At 45.8% G+C, this 20,385-nt stretch overlaps 2 protein-coding genes across 2 annotated transcripts; both read right to left on the reverse strand.

The window, feature by feature from the left end:
- Positions 1-11,245: 11,245 nt before the first annotated feature.
- On the reverse strand, positions 11,246-13,400 carry LOC109782255 (pentatricopeptide repeat-containing protein At1g80550, mitochondrial). Its single transcript, XM_020340849.4, has one exon. The coding sequence runs from the start codon at positions 13,116-13,118 to the stop codon at positions 11,796-11,798; it is 1,323 nt and encodes a 440-aa protein (XP_020196438.1). The 5' UTR covers positions 13,119-13,400; the 3' UTR covers positions 11,246-11,795.
- Positions 13,401-13,419: 19 nt separating this feature from the next.
- On the reverse strand, positions 13,420-20,127 carry LOC109782254 (putative cyclic nucleotide-gated ion channel 8). Its single transcript, XM_020340848.4, has 8 exons — positions 19,871-20,127; positions 19,103-19,295; positions 17,807-18,380; positions 17,293-17,505; positions 16,528-16,826; positions 14,689-14,800; positions 14,376-14,612; positions 13,420-14,294 (listed from the first exon to the last, which is right to left on the reverse strand). The coding sequence occupies exons 2-8, from the start codon at positions 19,129-19,131 to the stop codon at positions 13,605-13,607; spliced, it is 2,154 nt and encodes a 717-aa protein (XP_020196437.1). The 5' UTR covers positions 19,132-19,295; positions 19,871-20,127; the 3' UTR covers positions 13,420-13,604.
- Positions 20,128-20,385: the final 258 nt, after the last annotated feature.

The following is a 20,385-nucleotide window of genomic DNA, read 5'->3' on the forward strand; positions in this document are numbered from 1 at the left end:
CGTAACGCACAAGGAGGAGGAGGGAATAATGTTGGGCCTGAACTGTACAAGGCCGTACGAGCAGTGGCTAGCTTGCACTAGTTTTGCTAGCTCTTGGCGTGTACAAGGCCCCCCTGTCCCCTCCCTGATGATGATGATCATATCGCGCTGCTTATCTTAAGACATGTTGGGCGTACTGTAAGAGTAGAAGCCAGTCCAGATAATTGGGAGGTAGGGTAGGTGCATGGCCAGCCAGGTGCCCGGGCGCAGGTGGGCGTGGGAGTTTGGGGGGCGTTGGAACTTGGCCACGGGGCCGGCCGGGCCATGCATCATGTACGTAGGCGTAGTGTATCATATAGCTAGGCTCATCAAAGCTCTCCTGCGCCAGGGGGGCGCGGCTGAGTGGAGGATCTCGCCGCGCGGCGCCAGCTTTGACCAGATGCCCTGTGTTCAAAGCCAGGCCCCAGGCACGAAAGGTGGCGCAGTACGCGTAAACTCAGACGGAGCACGCACGTACTACAACATGCCGTCGCTTTTTTTCTCAAAAAAGATTACAATCTGTTATAAAAATTCATTAGAGATACAAAGCATCTTATAAATGTACTAATAGAAATTACATCAAGCTTCCTAGACCATCGAACGGCCACTACAGTTCTGATATTTTTGGTAGATGTTCATGTTAGCAGTGCTTCGTTGGTGACAATGAACTTTTTTTTTTTTGCATATTAAGTGTACCATTTGAAGGTACATTTGGGTTTCACAAAAAAAGGTAACATTTGGCGTTTTACTTTTGTTTTTTGCATAGGCCAAAATGCTTCAATTTTACAGGTACCATTTGGGGGTGACAATGAACATATATTTTTTTCAATGTTTTTTGACATTTGTACAATCCATTTGGCACGCAGGAGCATGTGCTCCCTAGAGCCAAAATGGGTTTCCTAATGAGTAAAATACTTTATTTGTTACTGTCCATGCATGCAGTCAAAAAGGTCCATCCATCAAATCTGAAGGGAGAATATATATCCTTCTTCCCATGTCGACAGGGCTAGTTTTAGCTTCCATGCCGAAAAGGAATGATGCATGCATAGATCGTGCAACGCCGGACGAGGGAGGAAGAAAGCGTCATTGCTTTTCACGGTCGTTGCACTGTGCCACTTGGCTCAAGGCGTCGGGACACGTACGACCCGCGCCGCTCGTCTTTTTGACGCGCGCCGGATTGGACGTCAGATCAAGGGGCAGCACATGATCGATGCTGCACTATACCAATTATATCCAAACTTCATATCAAAAAAGTTTATCCAACTTGACTAATCAACGTGACATCAAAGCAGACAAGCAACAGTCGCAGATAAGAAACAGTTTAGGGCATCTTTAAAGCTGACCCGCAAATGTCTCTGGTGTATGTCCGTTTTATGCCCGGACGTGATCTGTGGACATGATGCAGAAGGAAGCCATTCAAAGTTATTCACAAATTAATCAGGTTGAGAGGCGAGAGAATAGAGGGGGAACATGCATACGATGGGATTTGTGGTGTGGTGTCCGGTTGGGAGCAGAGAGAAAGAGGAGAGGAGGGGTCATGCATGTGCATAGAGAGAAAAGAGAGGAAATCATACGGAGTCTGTGTTGGTCAAGTGCATGTCTAGACTCCGGCAAAATTTCCCTACGTTTGTTTCTAGGATACCGAAATCCGTATGTCCGAACTGCTAAGCGGACATATATATATAGGTCCCCACTGGATAGCAAAAGTGGTTCAAACACCGTGTTTCGGGCATATAGCGATGGTTTGAGGGTTCGCTTTGAAGATGCCCATACTATTTCACATGAACTAAGAAATTATAGCTTCTGAGTCTTACGCTTCGTCGCAGAAAAAAAAGTCTTCCGCTGAAAGTCATTGAAATTTTGTGAAAGTATGAAGTGGCGTGAGGATGACCATCATATAGCTATGAATATTGATTGAGAAATACTATAGACATTTTTAATTAAGTTAGTCACCCCTATACAAAATCATATATCAAATAAAATAATCTGCTTGACAGGTTGATATAGCTCTTTTTTCGTGGTTGAATATAGGACTTATATAAAGGAACGAAGGGAAGGACATAGAGTATCTACTCCCGAGTTCAAATGCTCCTTTATGAACAGTAAAATAAAAAAATAATTGTAAAGAAATAAAATTTCTTTTTTATGGTAACCTTTGACAAATCTTATGTGTGCTTGCAAAATTTCAGCACGAAATGACATTCATGGAAGTCATGACAAAAAAATCGTTGTTCCAAAAGTGCTAGTTTTGAAAATATTTTGGAGCGCTGATTTTTTTTTGCCACACCTTCAATGAATGACATTTTGTACTGAAATTTTTCAAGCATACAAAACATTTTTCAAAGTTTACAATATTTTTTACTATTTTGTTTGATTTTACTGTTTATAAGGGAGCATTTGAGCTTGGGAATAGAATATGACTTTTGCGGAGGGAGTATGTTCCTTCGGAAAACAAACTATGTTGTCTTTCTTTTTCTTCCTAAAATCAAAGTCGACTTTTTATCATCATCTTTTGCTCGGTCAATCTATCCCCTTACCTTGTCTTTCTCAGTTATCTCACTCGCCCACAGTCTACAACGGTTCCGCCTCGCCTCTCGTGCCTTACTCAACCAGCATTTTTGTCGGTCCTACTATTGCCTCAAGTCATCGATCCCTCCACCCCGCCCCCTAGAGTCACAAGTTTCTTCTCCGATGTAGTTTCGCACCCCAACCCCATTCCACACCACGGACACGAAACTACATCATTGCCACTGCTCCCTGTCCTCGCAGTCTCAGACTCAACACAAGCCCTCTGGCATCACATCATTGTTGCTCATGCTTCAAGCCATGGCCACCCGCCCGCCCGTTGTCGCTGCCCCCCTCATCGCCTTATTCACCCTGATACTCATGTGTTGCTTCAAGCTTATTGCGCTTTAGAAGAAAAAAAAAAGTGCCTGCCGCCTAGAAAATGCACATAAAAAATTGGAAGTATATATTATGGAGGTGGTTAATCATATCGTGTACTCCATTTCAAATAAGTTTGTCCAAGTTCATAGAGAAAAAAATCTACATCTACAATGTCAAACACACATCATTACTTCATTAGACGCATCATTATGCGTATTTCATATTACATTCATTTAGTGATGTAGATAAGGATAATTTTTCTATGCATTTAGAAAAAAATATGAAGCCTGACTTTTGGGAAAATATTTGCAACTGAGATTTTGTTGCGGTTTTTATTTTGGCAACAGAGGCTTTGTTGCAGAATTTGTTTTTTCGTCTTTATCTTTTGCAACATAGCTAATGTTACAGCTGTAAACTTGTGCAACATTGGTGATGTTGCAGAAGTTGCAGAAAAAAATCATCGGGAGCCCGCGGCATGTCACGTGGGCCACGTGTTGTGCGAGCGGGACAGTGGATGGATCCAAGAAATCAGCCGGTTGAGGGGAATCATTTCTCTTATAATTTGCCGACATGGAATTTTTGGGCACGAAGTCCCTCCACAGTCTCCCTTCTTTTTCTTGACGATTCCTCTGTTGACAATTCAAACGTGACACGATCACCGGATCATATGAGAACGTGAGAAGTACGACCCAATTAAATCGGCCGAACATTGACGGATGACGTTAGTGAAGCGGTTGGCTCTCGATGGGTCGCCAGCTCGGGGAGCCCAGGTGTCGGACCCTGTTGCGGCAGCGGCACGTACGTACGCACAAGGCGTCGTGGTCGAGCGCGTGACCCTTGTCGACCGGTCGCCACGCGCGCGATCCAACCGGAACAGCGACCGATCGCAACGCAGCTCGATCGATCCGTTGCGATCCCCGGCGGGTCCCCGTTGCCGGCCGGCCGCGACCGATCTGTTCGAGGACTTGGGCATGCACGGCGCAACAAACGACCCACGGCGATGGATGGATGGATGCGCGGCGCTGATAGGTAACGATCGCTCACCGGCCGGCGGCTAAGCTCCGGCCCCTTTCGGCGGGCCGGAGGCGTCGCCACCACGTCTGCCGCCGCGCCGACCGCCAGAGAGAAGGTGTCGGGAGGGCGTGCGTGGGGCCGTGCCGGGCACCGTTCCGTTGGGTGTCGACGCGGGCTTTCACATCTGTCCGCCCGGGTTGCCTGCCTGGAAATGGCACCGCGCCCCACCCTGGACCGTTCGTACGGGCGGCGACGGCGACGGCGACGCGATCGGTCTGGCGACGTACGTACGTACGGCTTTGGTCGCGCGGCGCGCCCCTCTCGATCGCGGCCGGCCCACGGCGCTGGCGCACGCCGTCCTGTCCACGGCGCTGGCCGCGGCCGCGTCCGTCCGCGCCCCGCGGTTGCCATCGGCAGCGACGGGCCGTGCTCGGCCTGTCGTCGACATGTCCCCGGCCTGCGACGTGCCGCCATTACCTTCTTGCTCGCTCCACCTCCACATCAGTACGTACGTACGGTCCCCGATCGACTCCACCACGGACGTCCCAGCTGGAGCGATCGGCCGAGGCGGACGGCACGGCACGTACGGCTCCAGACGCCGCAATCACGCACGTACGCACGCCCCGCGGCCGCCCGGCCTGACGTGCCGTACGTGCATGCAGCTGGGTCCGGGAGGCCATGGCTCTAGCTGATGATCTGAATCTTCAAAGGCTGCACGTCGCGTCGGACTGCGAGGTTGTGGTAGTCGATGACATAAAACTACCAAGCCCAGCTGGCTATCGTTTATGAAATCATAGAGCACTCTAGAAGTTTTAACATTTGTATTCGTGCACGAGTTTACTAGCGAAGCATGCTTTACATTTAAGGGTTGATCATCAAGTTTGGCTAGGCCAACCCGATGATCTTACATGTCTCTGTATAACGACTTAATAAAGCTTCATATGATTGTCTAAAAGAAAGCTGGGGTCTGACCGGTTTGGCTTTCCTTGCACCACACCCACCGCTTGCACGACGCGGTCAGGCCGACCGTGCCCATCACCCACCGGTGCTACTGCTAGCTGCCGCGTACAGTATGCATGCAGTAGCACCCACGTATACATCGGTGCGTACATGCGTGCACGTCGTCCGTAGATATCTCATATCTGTCCCGTCCCGTCGCGGCAAGCAATGTCGCTGTACCACGCCGGCCAAATGAGAGAAGGCGCCAATTAGCTAGCGGAGACGAAAAGCCGGCCGGTGTGTACGCGTCTGCAGACACGTAGGTACACGCCATGTACTCATGTAGCGTACGGGGGACGTGGGAGACGGCAGGAATAGCCATGCAGGTGAGGCTGTCGGCAGTCGGCTACCGCCACCAGCCTCTCCTGTAGCTGTGTGGATGGATAAGCAACACGGCGAATCGCATTAGTCTCACATGGAACATACGGGACGGTGCATGGTCTACAGGTGAGCAGGTTGTCTACCAAGATCAACGACACTTATTAATTGTCACGGCCCGGCCTGATCATCCATCAATTCGTATGGATCATTGTCTGCCGTTGATGATCATATGGATTATCATTGTCTCAGGTTCACATAGAAAGGTAGGTACAGCCGTACACGCATCACAGTTTGAGAGCAGACATGTAAACAAACAAGAGCTATAGACAGGTCATCCAAGGCCCCGTTCACATGTTTTCTTCTTTGTTTCAGGATTTTGAACAGGTAGGTGGAAAACATGCACATATCATCTTGTCACGAAGGCTGCAGCTTCGTATTACTCCTGTCTGCAAGTGCAACTTCAGTGACTCACTGACCCCTCTCCAACACAGGGAATTGCCACATAAGATATGAAGCATTTATTTCTGTTATACACAAGTATAAAAAAATCATGAAATTGTAACCCGCACTGAGAAAAAAATGTTGCAGGTGATACCAAACTCCAGTCACAGGTTTTCCAAGGTTTAAATAAGTATAGTTTTTTTTTCTTCTGAAAACCTAAAGGGCCAAGACGCCAGGTGCTCTGGCAATTCATAAGAGAATTGATCGAGTTCATAAGAAAAACGGGTCGAAAACCTCGCAAACAACGGCGAGAGCCTGCCGCCCACACGACACAAGATCAAGGTCCAAGGCAAGACAAACAACAATTCCGGGGCCGCCGCCCCGACATTCACCCCTAGTTAAACATGCATATATCTTCTCATGAAAGCTGCCGCTAGCCCAGAATAATATCGACCCCAATCCCCATCGCAGGGAATTACCAGTGTACAGTATCCTCTGTGTGCAGTCATGATCTTGCCCCTTTCACTAAATCGGCAGACATCCTTCACCCAGGCGCCTGTTGCCTATATTTGCTTAGTCTCAACGCTGCACCAAAATACGACCTGACTCAAGTGATATTTTGCTTGATTACAACAAGGGACATTGGCATTCATGACCCTGTCCAGATGGGCCAAATATGCTCACATATATCCATTGGTAAGTACTCGACTCTCAGGCCATCCCAAAACTCTAATCAAGGTGATAAATTACTGGGCAACAGTTTTATTAAACCTGAGGGCTGAGGCCAACAGCATGTACAACACATAATTTGTCAAAAATGATTAACAAATTCTTTCTTGCACGAGCTTGTGCCATTTAATATAGTGCAGTAAAAACAATTACAAATCAATGCTTTGGGTTTGATGCTACAGATCAAGATGAAAAATTAGTTCAAGGTACCTTCAAAATCTATAAGTCCACATCATACCGAATAACAAGTCAGTGGTGCTTGTACAATTCATGTGACGTTTCGAACTTACACTAAGGTTACACGGACAATCCTGGCTGAATCACTCATACCTGTGGTTCCATACAAAATTTAACTGGGAGTAGCAAGCTCTGACACCAGGGTCAAATACTCAAATTCCACTGGCTCTATGATGGTCACAAAGTGCAAACATGTTTGAGCACATGCTGAACTATGGATCCATAAGGACTCCTGCTTCGAGAAATTTAGCTGTCAACTTCACAGTTCATTTCTATCATGTTGAGGAAGAACATCTAGTATGCAATGTTCAACTGTTTGCTACGCAAAGAATATTAATCTGTGCTTTTATACAACAGTTGTCCCTTGCCCACACTGAGGAAATTCCCAATACACAACCACTGGTACCTAGACCCCCTCAGGACTAGTTTCATCTAACTAGTTTGAGGCAAACTCCCCTCAGATTGGGACAGTTACACCTGGTACAAGTTACATCATATTAGCACCGATTCCAACAGTTTGAAGATTGTTTTAGAGTGAGCATAAAGTTTCTAAATACCCGAGAAAAAGTTGACAGCTTCTTTTGTTACCTAGCTGATTTGTCCAAGTTCTAGGGAAGTTCATGCGACATGGTGCTGTTGGCCACAGCCCATATGAGAAATAAATAAGAAACTGGTAACATTGACCCTGAGATGTGGGTACAACACAGGGTTTTAAGCTACTGACCATATACAAGTAAATTCAGAGGCAAGAGATAATGCATTCGAATTCCAATGGATGTCAGCAGTAAAATATGGCGACGGAGAAGATTGCCCTGAATTGAGATATACTCACAGGGAACACAGATCGATATGACCCTCTCAAGCTGAAAGCTATATTGCACGGACCTGTTGAGACCTGAAAGCTATATTGCACGGATACAGCGATGCGGATACGGACACGGACACCGCGATACATCAATTATTCAAAAACACAGATACGGGGATACGTTTGTATATATATATAGGAAATATTAGAAACATATAGAAATTCATGATTTCCATACGGGAATTCGGGAAAGTGACAATTTCAGACTGCATTCAGAGGAATCACACAAGCAGCATTCAGCAACTCGACTGCATTGACTCCTCCACTGCGTGCATATGAGTTTAAGCTTTCACTTCTGATTCAAGAACCAGAAGATCCAGAACCAGAACCACTACCGATGCTAGCCATTGCTGACCTTAAGAGAAGAAGAATAAATAAGCTAGTGCAGCTTGGAAAGAGATTGAGCAGGGGCGGCCGGCAGAGGGAGCTGTGTTAGCGCTCAGATTGGTTGACGGAACAGCAGCATCCTGGAGCTCTCCTCCGGTGTGGCCACGCTGAGAACAGGGAAGAGAGAAGTGTCTGACTGGCGGTGGCTGGCCTTCCCCACCTGTGTAGCGGTGGCGTGGAGCTCAGGTCGGGATGGAGGAAGAATAAGGACAGACAGAGGGAGGGGGGTGTCATGGGCATGGATAGAGGGATTTAAGGTTTTCCCGTGTCCGGCAGGTATCCCACAGGTATCCAAATTAATTTAATTTTTTGAAAAAGGGAAAATAGAGGGATACATATCGGATATGTTTCTGCGGGTATCCAGACGTATTCGAGTATCCGATACGCCCGATACAGCAGTTTCCAGAAGTATCTGCGTAATCTAGCCTTAAAGTGAAATACAGAAAAGCGTAAGATTATTTTCTATTACAAGTTAAAATTAAGAGCAGAACCATTTTTTCCAAGCTTGGTCTCACAATAGTTTTAACTATGCTTAAGGAAGATAAGTACAAGAACTCTAGATAAAGTGCAACCTGCACTAGAGAAAAGATGTTTAAGAAGCAATATATATGACCATTTCATTCCGTATTAAGCTGGGTGAGAAATCAACTTGAAAATAATTGCCACATCAAGGATCAGTAGAAAGGACAGTGAATGAATAAAGAACTGGATGTGTTGTCTGTAATACAACAATAAAACAATATAAGCATAGCATAGCACTGGAATTAAGATTTGAAGGAATCGAAACTTCACTGCAATACCAGAACTGTTGAATACATTTACCTGTAATTTGTATAAACAATTCATAAATCTTCCAGGCATGGTATGCTGCTATTCTAAGTATTCATCGTGGCATTAGATGTCCTGCGCATACTTCCATGGTTTCCTCAGAGAACAAGCCAGTGAGAATATGAGAAAGACCACTATCACTGGTTTCATTTCACTTCAATCTAGAATGCATGATTGAATGTGAACTCAAGGCAATGTGGTTTGCATTGAAACTTGAAAGGCATCAATGCTTTCAGGTAGTCAAAATGAGCATACGATAAAACGACGGAGCAAAGGGACTCATCTAAACCTGTACCATTAATCTTTCCCAGCTCTCAGAGTACACCATACAGAGTACCAAACATTAAAGAAGAAATCTCATCAAGTCATCAGGGCATGATTGCAGCAGCCTATCTACTACTCCCTCCGTCCCATAATGTAAGACGTTTTTCGACACAGTATCATCGTTGGCGGGGCCATGTTGCCATGCATGCATGGGCATGGCTCGTCTTGGGATGCAGACCAAACAAGGCATGGCCGCGTGCGTGTCTCATCTTGTGTTTACGTCATATGTTGTACATGCATCACAGTTTGAGAGCAGACATGTTCACATAGATCCTCTGTGTGCAGTCATGATCTTGCCCCTTTCACTACTAGACCGGTGGACACCCTTCACCCAAGTGCCTGTTGCCTGTATTTGATAGTCTCAACGCTGCATCAAAATACGCCCTGACTCAAGTGATATTTTGCTTGATTTCTCAACAGCAGCATTCATAACCCCGTCCAGATGGGCCAAATATGCTCACATATATCCATTGGTAAGTACTCGACTCTCAGGCCATCCCAAAACTCTAATCAAGATGATAAATTACTGGGAAATAGTTTAATTGACCCCGAGGGCAGAGGCCAACAGCATGTACAACCCATTATTAGTCAAAACGATTAACAAATTATTTCTTGCACGAGCTCGTGCCATTTAATATAGTACGAAAAAAACATTACAAATCAATGCTTTTGGTGAAAAGCTACAGATCAAGATAAAAATTTAGTTCAAGGTTCCTTCATAATCTACAAGATCCGCATCACACCGAATAACAAGTCAGTTGTGCTTGTGCAATTCCATGTGACATTTTGAACTTACACTAAGGTTACATGGACAATACTGACTGAATCACTCGTATCTGTGGTTCCATACAAAAATTTAACTGGGAGTAGCAAGCTCTGACACCAGGTTCAAATACTGAAATTCCACTGGCTCTATGATGGTCACAAACTGCAAGCATGTTCAAGCACATGCTGATCTATGGATCCATAAGGACTCCTACTTCGAAATCTAGTTGACAACTTGACAATGCATTGTTTATCATGTCAAGGAAGAAGATCTAGTATGTATTGTTCAACTGTTTGCTAGCCAAAGAATATCAATCTGTGTTTTTATACACCAGTTGTCCCTTGCCTGCACTGAGGAAATTCCCAATAGGCAACCACTGGTTACCTGGACCTCCTTGGGACGTTTCATCTAACTAGTTTGAGGCAGACTCCTCTCAGTTACACCTCGTACAAGTTACAGCAGATTATCACTTATCTCAACAGTTTAAAGATTGTTTTAGATTAAGCATAAAGTTCTCAAATTCTGAGAAAACATTCACAACTTAAGATTATTTTCCTTCTGTTACCTAGCTGATTTGTCCAAGTTCTAGGCAAGTTCGTGGTATATTGCTGGCCAAACCCTATATTAGAAACAGATAAGAAACTGATAAAAGTGACCCTGCGATCAGGGTACAACACAGGGTTTTAAGCCTCTGACCATATACAAGTAAATTCACAGGCAAGAGATAATGCATCCAAAGCTCATTGGATATCAGAAATATAATATGGCGAACAAGAAGATTGCCATGGATTGAGATTTACTCACAGGGAACACAGAACAATACTCCTCTAAAGCTGACTATTATACTACCCATTCCTCAAATCAGATTTGGTTAGCTTACAGTGTACTGAGATCTGAAAGTGAACTCCAGAAAAGCTTAAGATTATTTTCTATTGCAAGTTTAAATGAAGAGAGGAAGATTTTTTTTCCCCAGTTTGGTCTCAAAATAAATTGTTCTTAAGGTTATACTCCTAAGGAAAATGCAGAAGAACACGATAAACTGCAACCTGCACTAGAGAAAAGATGTTTAAGAAGCTATATATATAACAATTTCATTTTGTATCAAACTGAGTGAAAAGTCAATCTGAAAACAATTGCCACATCAAGGACCAGTAGGAAGGACATTGAATGAATAAAGAACTGGATGCGTTATCTGTAATGCAACAATAATACAAGCATAGCATAGTACTGGAATCAAACATTCAAAGCAATGGAAACATCACTACAATACCAGAACTGTTGAGTACGTTTACCTGTAATTTGTATAAACAACTCATGCAGCTTCCAGGCACGGTATGCTGCTATTCTAAGCTTTTGTCGTGACATGAGATTTCCTGTGCATACTTCAATTGACCATGGTTTTGTCAGAGAACAGCCTAGTGAGAATATGATAAAGACAACTATAACTGGTTTCATTTCACTTCAATGTAGAGTGTATGATTGAATGCCCATTCAAGATAAGGCAGTTTGCCTTGAAAGGCATTAATGCTTCAGGCGGTCGGAATGATTATATGGCAAAACTATGGAGCAAAGGGACTAATCTAAAATTGTACTACTAATCTTCCTGTCCAGCTCTCAGAATATGTCATTCAGTGTTACCAAACGTTGAAGCAGGCTAACAGCCCAACTCAGTCCTTGATCAACTTGGGCAACAGCTCAACACTCAACAGGCTTTCAAGCAACCACATTGTGTGCAAAACATCTGAGCTAAGTCCCTCCACTTCCACATGTTTTTTAAGGGAACAGCTGCATGAAAGTTGACAGGAAATGCAACATTGCCCATTCTATTTTCCTTCAGTGCCAAGCGCACAAGCTCACATTAGATCTCCAGCAACACAAAGCCTCATCATGACACCATTGTTTCAGTCACACTCTGATCCAACGACAACCAGTGTGTAGAGGAACATTTTAATATCAGTTCTGCTGTCTGGCTGCCAGAATTCAGATCACGCCACGTAATGCATTATTATCACTGTCAGACTCCGATCCTGGCATTTTAGTCCCCAGCTCTTTCCTTGGCTTGGGTGAGAGGCCCTTTGCGAGCATCTCCTCGTCATACTTCCTAGCCAAATCCACCATTCCCTTTTCCAGCAATGCATCAATGAGTGTGTTGTATGCAAATGCATCCGGGGTGAGCCCTTGCTCTTCCATTGTCTTCCACACAAAGAACACCGGACGAAGGAAACCCCAGCGCCCAAACCTCTTTATGAGCATGACATATGTGTCCATCCTCGGCCGGCAGCCCCTCTGGAGCATTTTCTCAAACAGCGCAAGGACCTCCTGCGGGCGGGTCAGATACTGGAAGAAGCAATGGTAAGTTAGCTCATTGGGCTCGCACCCGGCCTTGTGCATCTGCTGCACAAACGCATAGCCTTCCTTGAACCTCCCTTCCTTGCACAACAGCTTGACGATCGTGTTGAAAGTGGCGGTATTCGGCCTGCAACCGGCCTCAACCATCTGCCTGTACATCCGAACGGCGAAATCGACGCCCTCCGCGAGCCCGACGGCGTGGATAGCGGTGTTGTACGCGACGATGTCCACCGGGAGGCGCTTCTGCTTCATCTCCTTGAACAGCTTGACGGCCTTCCAGGGCTTCCCTGACTTGGCGAGGGCGTCCATGTAGATGGAGTAGGAGTGGAGGTCCTTGGCGACGCCGCGGGCGTCCATGTCGAGCCAGTGCTGGCGGAGGCGCGCCCAGGCGCGCGCCTTGGCCCAGCCGCGGAGGAGCAGGTTGTGGGTCTTCGTCCCCGGCGGGAAGGGCGGCGGCCCCGCCGCCCCCCTGCCGCCGAGGCAGAGGTGGTGGGCCTCGTCGACGCGGCGGTGGTCGCAGAGCGCGTCGACGAGGAGGTGGAAGGAGGCCTCGTCCCGCAGGCCGACGGAGGCGGCGGTGGACTCGAAGGCCCGCACGGCGTCGTCGACGAGGTTGGCGGCGGCGAGGCGGTTGAGGAGCGCGCGGAGGGCGGGGCGGAGGAAGGCGGGGTCCGTGGGGTCGTGGTGGGCGAGGAGGAGGGCGGTGGCCTGCGGGAACTCGAAGTGCTTGCCGAGGATGTCGACGGCGCGGGAGAGGGTCGACGGGGTCGGCCGCAGGTTGCCGCCGCCCGGGGAGGCGGACCAGTGGAAGAAGTCGAGCGCGCGGCGCCAGTCGTTGGTGTAGAGCGTGAGCGTCTCCTGCACCGCCGCCGCGTCGAGAGGGGCGGGCGGCGCGGCCTCCGGCAGCGTGGAGAAGCGGGCGGCGAGGAGGCGGCGGCGCGCCAGGGAGAGCATCCCGCAATCGAGCAGAGAGACGAGTGTGGTGCGAGTGCGACCGACGACGCCTGAATCCTGAAACCTCTTTCCCCCCTGACCTGACCTGAAACTTCTCCAAATCTCAGCCGATCCGAGTCAAACTGATTGAATTCAAATAGCATTTCCAAATTTTCAACAAACAACTAACAATTTCATCTTTGCGGCAATATTTCGATGTAGATGAAGTCTTGCAGAATTTTGGCACTGCGATTTTTACAGGATCAGTGATGTGCAACTTTAGGTCACACAGAGGCATCAAAAGTTTCAGGCAACCGGCAAGTAGCAAAACTGAAACATTATACTACATTTGCATCTTCTATACTCCTTGGAGCAGTAAAACTTTTACAATCATCACAATGTTGTGTGCGGCTGCTGTCTTTTGAATTTTGTACACAATCTACACGCCTGAAGTATCAGCTTAATTAATTAATTAGCACAGGTAATTCCCAGTATGGTCTGTTTTTGTTAGTCCGCGTCGTCAACGTCGACGCCAAAATCTGGCTCCGAGGGCTTCGGCACTCTCACAATGGGGAGAGCAGCAGCCTTGCTCCGAAGCCGGTGGACTCCCCGGAGCGCGTTGGCCGCGAACCGGGACGCGTAGATGGTCGCTCCCAGGCTCGGGCCGCTGCTGCTGCTGCTCTGGCGGTTTGCGGCCTCCTCTTCCCTCCGGCGCTGCTCGGCCATCTTCCGCTTGTAGTAGCGGCGCCAGGCCGCCTGGATGAAGCAGGCTCCCCAGGTCCTCCATTGCTGGGAGTAGAACCGGAATGTGTGCTGAACTTGCCTGCTGTGCAGCCTCCTGAACTGACTGGCCACGAATTTCAGCTCGTCGGCACGCAGGGAGAATGCCTCGACCTCGCTAAGAGCCTTCACTGTCCTGGACGAAACCGGGAAGTTAGCACCAGACTTGGGGTCCAATGCCCAAGTGAGCAGCTCGTCGCCACAGAAAGAACCCTCCTTTAGCTGGACCTTGTTGAAGAACCCACTTCGGCCTCCATCAGTAGTCACACTCTCCAAGGAACCATGGAGAATAAATTGCATCTCATCCACTGGATCACCTTCCCTCAAAATGTATTCATGTTCAGTGTAGAGTGCAGGTCTTAATCGCTCGCATATTGCATCTAGTAGTCTTTCATCCATATTCTCAAACAAAGGTACCTATTCAGCAGCAAAACAGGAAGAAATCAGTGTAGTTCGCTAAAAGAATTTCAAAGATACCTGACAAAATATATATCCTACCCTTTTCACTAAACCCAAACAGAGATGGCGTTTGATGTCCCTCCTAAGGTCTTTTGGAAGGGTTTGAACCAAATTTTCTTCATCTACTCCTCTGGTCTCCAACCACCTATACCGTTCATACCGCCTTACTCGTTCTCTGATATCCGGCGGCAGTGATCGGTGATGCATCCACTGCTCAGCATCACGCTTCTTAACTCTCATCTCTTCAAGGCGTATAGCAACTGATTGAAGGTAGGTCTGAAAAGACAATGTTACAACTTAGAATCCGGCAAAACAGGGTGAAAAGATAGTTTGCGATGCATTATCATTCTACCTGCATGTTACCGATGAGGAGCGCAAAGAGAATCAGTCCAAGGATGCATATTGCAATGGAGAATAACACCTCCCAGGGATATGTACTTGTTACAAACCCTTGGCCAAGGGTACTGTTAAATGGAAAGGAAGTTAAACATATCAAGCACAATGAACCACAAATATAAGATATGGAAGAGTAATGTACTCTCTAGTCACAAAAAATACTCATTGTGGAGACAAACGATTACCACATTGGCTGCTATTTTTTATCATCATATTTTTGAAGGTCGCAAAAAACAATCTATCATGGAAGTAAAACTCACAAAAGGTCTAGTAAAACGAACTCCATGCTGCCAATATAAAAATTCTATACACTGAAGGTCCATTAGTCTTCAAAATGTTTGACCAATACAGTCTCTAGGACACTACATCTGAAATCGGAGGAAGTACGCAAACAATGATAGCTGCTCATATAAACCTGCAACAATTAGAATGCAAAGTTGACACCCCAAGCAGAAGGACCCAGGTCCAAATTAGGATCAGGGTTCACAAAATAGCTTTTGCTAGATTTCATGACCTAAGCCAGGAAAATGTGAACAGGCTGGTTTTTGCCTCTTTCCTGGTATGCCATTTTTGCTGCAAGGAACTTAAGATCTTGTGTTCTCTTCATCTTGGATGACTAGTACTCCCTCCGTTCCTAAATACAAGCCTTTTTAGAGATTCCAATACGGACTACATACGGAGCAAAATGGGTGTGTCCACACTATAAAATATGTCTATATACATCCGTATGTACTCCGTATTGAAATATCTAAAAGGGCTTATATTTAGAAACGGAAATAGTAGTATATGCATTCTGTTAAAGGCAGCATATGAAATACAACCACCCTATTTTCAAGTGTGTTGAGCTAGAACAACAGGAAACCCAGAACCGGCAGCGGCTAGTTCCCTTTAGTTCTCTATAAACCCCGATAATCAAAAAAGTGTACTGCTGGAAAGAAGCCAGCTTAAGGGGCTGTTTGGTTCTACGCCTTGCATTGCCACACTTTGCCATACATTTTTTGCCAAGCTTGCCTAAGGTTAGTTCAACAAAATAAGAGCCACAAGTTGGCAATCCTAAGGGAATCATGCCACACTTTTTGTGTGTATGTAATGCGGGGCACTAGTGTGGCTTGAACCAAACACCCACCTAAGTTGGTCAAACTTGCCTAACCTTAGGTGTGACACCTTTGGCAAACTTAGTCTCAAACCAAACAAACCTTAAATAGCTAGAAAGTTGGGCAACTTTTTGACACCACGGCAATCATATTTGAATTGGTAAGTTATGTTATAATATTGCTATTTCCAAACAAAATCTAATCTAACACCAGTAAGTCCAGGTTATACTAACAGGATAACAGATCATATACAATATCTTATATTCTCACTAGCAATTTGGCGCGCGTTGGCTTTTCAGACCATTAGTGTAACCAATATTAACTGGCATGCTCTTTCAAATCATACAAAAATAATCTCTACAAGTTATATGTATGCCACAGCATACAAAGTTAGGAAAGTAGGTAGTTCCTTTACGGGTCTCTAAGATCCACTCCATTTGTTGCTTCCAAGCTCCAGTAGTCCAGTTTGTCTGGAGTGGTCATTATGCAGATCCAAGTATCTAACAAAATCTATTTTCCAAGACAGGGAGTGAAATGGACTTTACAAACTCCTACCATGAGAGAAATTCCGTTTCGGTAAAAAATGACTCATTTTGTGGGAACTGTTTAAATCAGAGTTTTTCAAATATATTTTCTTGTGCACAATGAAAGCCTTCGAAGAATAATGAACAGATGTACGGAGTATTGTTTTTTTCTATTACCTTAAATTTTGTAATCCCCACCAGAAGCAATAACAACTTTTAGAGACAAAATTTCCTGGACCAAGTATTCCAGACACCAATGCTTGCTGATAGATACCAAAATTGAAAGATTCATCAGTGCCATTGCACTGATTAAATATTGGGGTACTCGTACTCCAATTTTTGTACCTCTCACTGCCACCATGATTCTCACTACAATACAAGTAGGTGGGTTCACAACCATCTGTGGCATGACAGTTGGCAAGCCAGCAGCTATCTTTGCGCTCTATGGATAAGAAGTACCACAGAGTACCAACATTCTGCAACAAACAGCGTATAGAAAAATTACAGGGTAAGTCAAGGAAAACATGATCACCTACGACAAACTATGTTCAGAGAATTATGCTCAACATGACGTAAGACAATAACTACATGTGAGGAGAGAAGGATACCATCAAAAGTTAACTAACAAAAATCATCTAACCATAAATGTAGTCAATTAGTTGACATATTAGCAATGCCTACAATGTAGAGTATTATGCACAATCTCCAAGTGCTACGAAATCTTTAAACTATCATATCTGACAGGATAACTGAAGAGTTCAGATAGCAAAGATGGTAAGTTTTGAAAAGCTACCAGGTATGCAAGGAACCTCAATGTATCAACAATGTTTCTACTCGAGGCACTCATCATAGTGTAAAAATGCAGAGATAATTGTGATAATGCTCTCTAGATGAAGATGCACATGGCATGGATAAACAATACATAGCATAGCAATCACTTACATGGCCAGCAAGCATAAACCAGAGAAGATAGTAACCAGCACCAGCCCACGCAGTCTCAATAAAAACACCAGCTGTCCTTTTCAAATCTTTGGTCACAGGGAATATCCTTAGCAACCTTGGAATGTATTGGCACAGGACAACCCAAACCAGTGCATCTTTTGTAGCCAGCACATCTGGACCATCAGAACTGTGGAGATATCTCCAAACAACAATCTGTCGATAACCAACGAGATCATTCAAGGAAAATATGAAAAATGTCTTGAAGTATGCAGTAATCATAGTTCAGGATAGTCGAATGTGAATATCAAATTAATGGGATAAATTTAATGCAGCAAATCTGTGCATAGAGCCAGGCTATTGAAATGATAAATAAAAATATCTAACGCTAAAGTGTAAAAGCACTTAAAAGGTTTATTGTTTTCACGTAAAAGAAAAGGCTTACTGTTTCAGATAAAGACCAAGTGACAGTAAAATAACCTTCATACTATAGAAGAGCATGGATGCAAAGAAGTACCTGTGGAAGTGGTAACAGTGCGAAGAAGTCCATTAGGAAGTAACTTTTAATGTAACGCATCGCAATTAGCGTTGGATCAATCACAAGCTCGCCACTTCCAAACACTCGAGAAGATGGAGCAACATAAGCAGTGCGGAATTGAAGAAACACACGGATAAGATAGACAGAGTCAATAATAGTCCGTACTACTGTTGATGTCACTGCCAATTTCTTATCTATACCGATGCAATTTGAGTTGTCGATGACGGGTAGGAAGAAGAAGAGTGGATCAACTGCAACAGCGAAAATACATGACAGGAAGAAAAATCTATTCATTCGCAGCAGGAACTTTTGCTGGGGATCAAATATATTCTTCTTAAAAGATTTAAGATCTTCTGCAAAAGCTGTCTTAGGAGCACCAGATGGATTGGGGTGCCTAAGTGATTTGAGTCTTCCAGAACTCTTTCTCAGCCCTGACATGAATGATCTTAGTGGATTAAACGAATCATAACCGAACCCAGGCATGCTGAACCTCAGGCTGCTCCTCCCACCAATTTCAGATTGTACAGATGATCTAGGGCTAAACTCATCCAGCCTGCATAGAGTATTGATAAATAATTAAAACAAATTCAAAACAGCCCACGGTTAAACAAAAGCAACATAAATATGTGTACGTACAGTGCGCAGTGATAAGTTAAATCATATAACGCGTCTGATAGAGTGCTATGATTGAGATTTCTCCCTTATATTTTCTACATCATCACTCCAGCATGAAGGAAAATGTAAAAACTAATACTGGCTGCTTCTCTGTTTATACAGCAAAATGGGTAAAACCCAGTTTATTTGTTCAACATGAAGGAAAAATGTAAAACAAATGACTGGCTTTGTCGTTTTCTTCCAAAAATAAACATGACATAACTCTTACAGGTAATACCGGAAGGTCAAACAAAGAGCCAAAGACCTGTTTTAAGTTACAAAAGACGGCGAGAAAGGATGCCATGTGCTTGACGAGAAAGGATGCCATGTGCTTGACGAGGGGGTACCATGGGAAGAACTCGTGAATATTTGATGTGGACATGGACTATACAGCAAAAGTTTGTGCTTTTTCAATAGAATTACCACTATATGCAGGAGAGATGCAAGGCTACAGCCTACAGGAAGGTGTCCAGAGAGAAATTGGTACTACAATGTCCAGGCTTAAGAATTGACAGTCATGACATGCGAAAAGGAAAACATTGTCACTTTTAAGTAAATGACCTTTAATAAGAGTTATGAAAGCGCATGACAGGAGTGCCCTTTTAAGTAAAAATGACCAACCTCTTAAAGTCCTCTCTGTATCTGTCCATGTATTGAGCTTTCTAACCACAATCAAACATACGGCTATGTCAAAGGAAGAGCAGAGCTGGCGAGAGATCCTCCACGGCCCCAATAACTGCCATCAATCTACCGACCCTTTAGCTGATGGTACCAAAAGCAACCCGCAGTCCGTCCTTCCACAAAATGCTCTGATCTGTTTGATCAATCACACCGAATGAACACAAAAAGCAAGCGTAAGAACAAAAAGGAAGTTGCAAGGTAAGCGTCACACATAAAGATGTAGCACAAATGCAGTAGTGACTAGTGAGACACCAAAAAGGAACGGGAGCACTCAAATTGGGAAGCCTGATACATTTAAGGAACGAGTAGGGTAGAATCCTAGTAATACAGACATACAGTAAAGTGGAGCAGCCTACTATTATTAGCAAGCAAAAAGGCTCAGCGCTGAAGTACTGCGGCCTCCGCCCGAATTAGGCGCCGCGACAGCGGAGACCACGCCTCCATTTTCCCGATAGGGTGCTATGCTGGCAGAAGAACGGAAGCAGTACCCCCCGTGCTGTCTAACTGAATCCGTCCACCGGCCTTCGTCCCTCGCGTCCCGCGCTGGCTGATCCAGATCTACGAGCCCGGGCAGGGAGCTCCCGGAACGCGGCGATCGAATCGAGGGGACGGCCATGGCAGCATCAAATTCTACGCGGCGGCAGCAGCAACAGCCAAAATAAGAGCAGCGAGGAACCGAGGGAGGAGGAGGAGACGGTTGCGGCTCACCTGCGGGCCGCGCGGGGGAGGGAGGCGAGGGGGCCGGCGGCGAGGTCTGGAGGGGAGCGTAGGGGAGTTGGGGGAGGGGAAGGGGAAGCAGCGGGCGGAAGCACGGGTTCGGAGAAGGAAGGCGAGGAGGGAGGGTGGTAGGCAAGACGAGGCGAAGCGGTCAACGAGGCTTCGCTTCGCTGCGGCTTGGGTTGCTGGTCTGGGTCTGGCTGCTGCTGGGTCCGGGTGGGGAGAAAGGAGGAAACGGACGGGGCGGAGGGACAAGGGCAGCAGGCGCGCACGCGGATTGGCCGCGGGGGCCGGCTTGGCGGTTGGCCCGAGTGAGCGAGTGGGGTGACGGGTTGGCGGAGAGCGAGCGAGCGATGGGCCGATAACCGTGGTGCCGCAGAGGGCGACGACGTGCTGTGCCCAAACATCCTATTGCGCACATAGAACGTCCGTGAATTCAAAAAAATGTTCGCTAATTCAAAATATATAATCGTGAATTTAAAAACTATTTACAGATTTAGAAATAT

The sequence above is a fragment of the Aegilops tauschii genome, chromosome 2 (assembly GCF_002575655.3).
Source record: "Aegilops tauschii subsp. strangulata cultivar AL8/78 chromosome 2, Aet v6.0, whole genome shotgun sequence".
NCBI lineage: Eukaryota > Viridiplantae > Streptophyta > Magnoliopsida > Poales > Poaceae > Aegilops > Aegilops tauschii.

Bases quoted from the DNA above. Each gene is read 5' to 3' on its own strand.
- LOC109782254 (XM_020340848.4), bottom strand. From the start codon at position 19,131: ATGGACAGATACAGAGAGGACTTTAAGAG. The intron at 14,801-16,527 runs GTAATAGAAAAA...TCCATTTAACAG, and splicing joins TGGGGATTACAAAATTTAAG to TACCCTTGGCCAAGGGTTTG. The intron at 14,295-14,375 runs GTAGGATATATA...GCTGCTGAATAG, and splicing joins GTTTGGGTTTAGTGAAAAGG to GTACCTTTGTTTGAGAATAT.
- LOC109782255 (XM_020340849.4), bottom strand. From the start codon at position 13,118: ATGCTCTCCCTGGCGCGCCGCCGCCTCCTCGCCGCCCGCTTCTCCACG.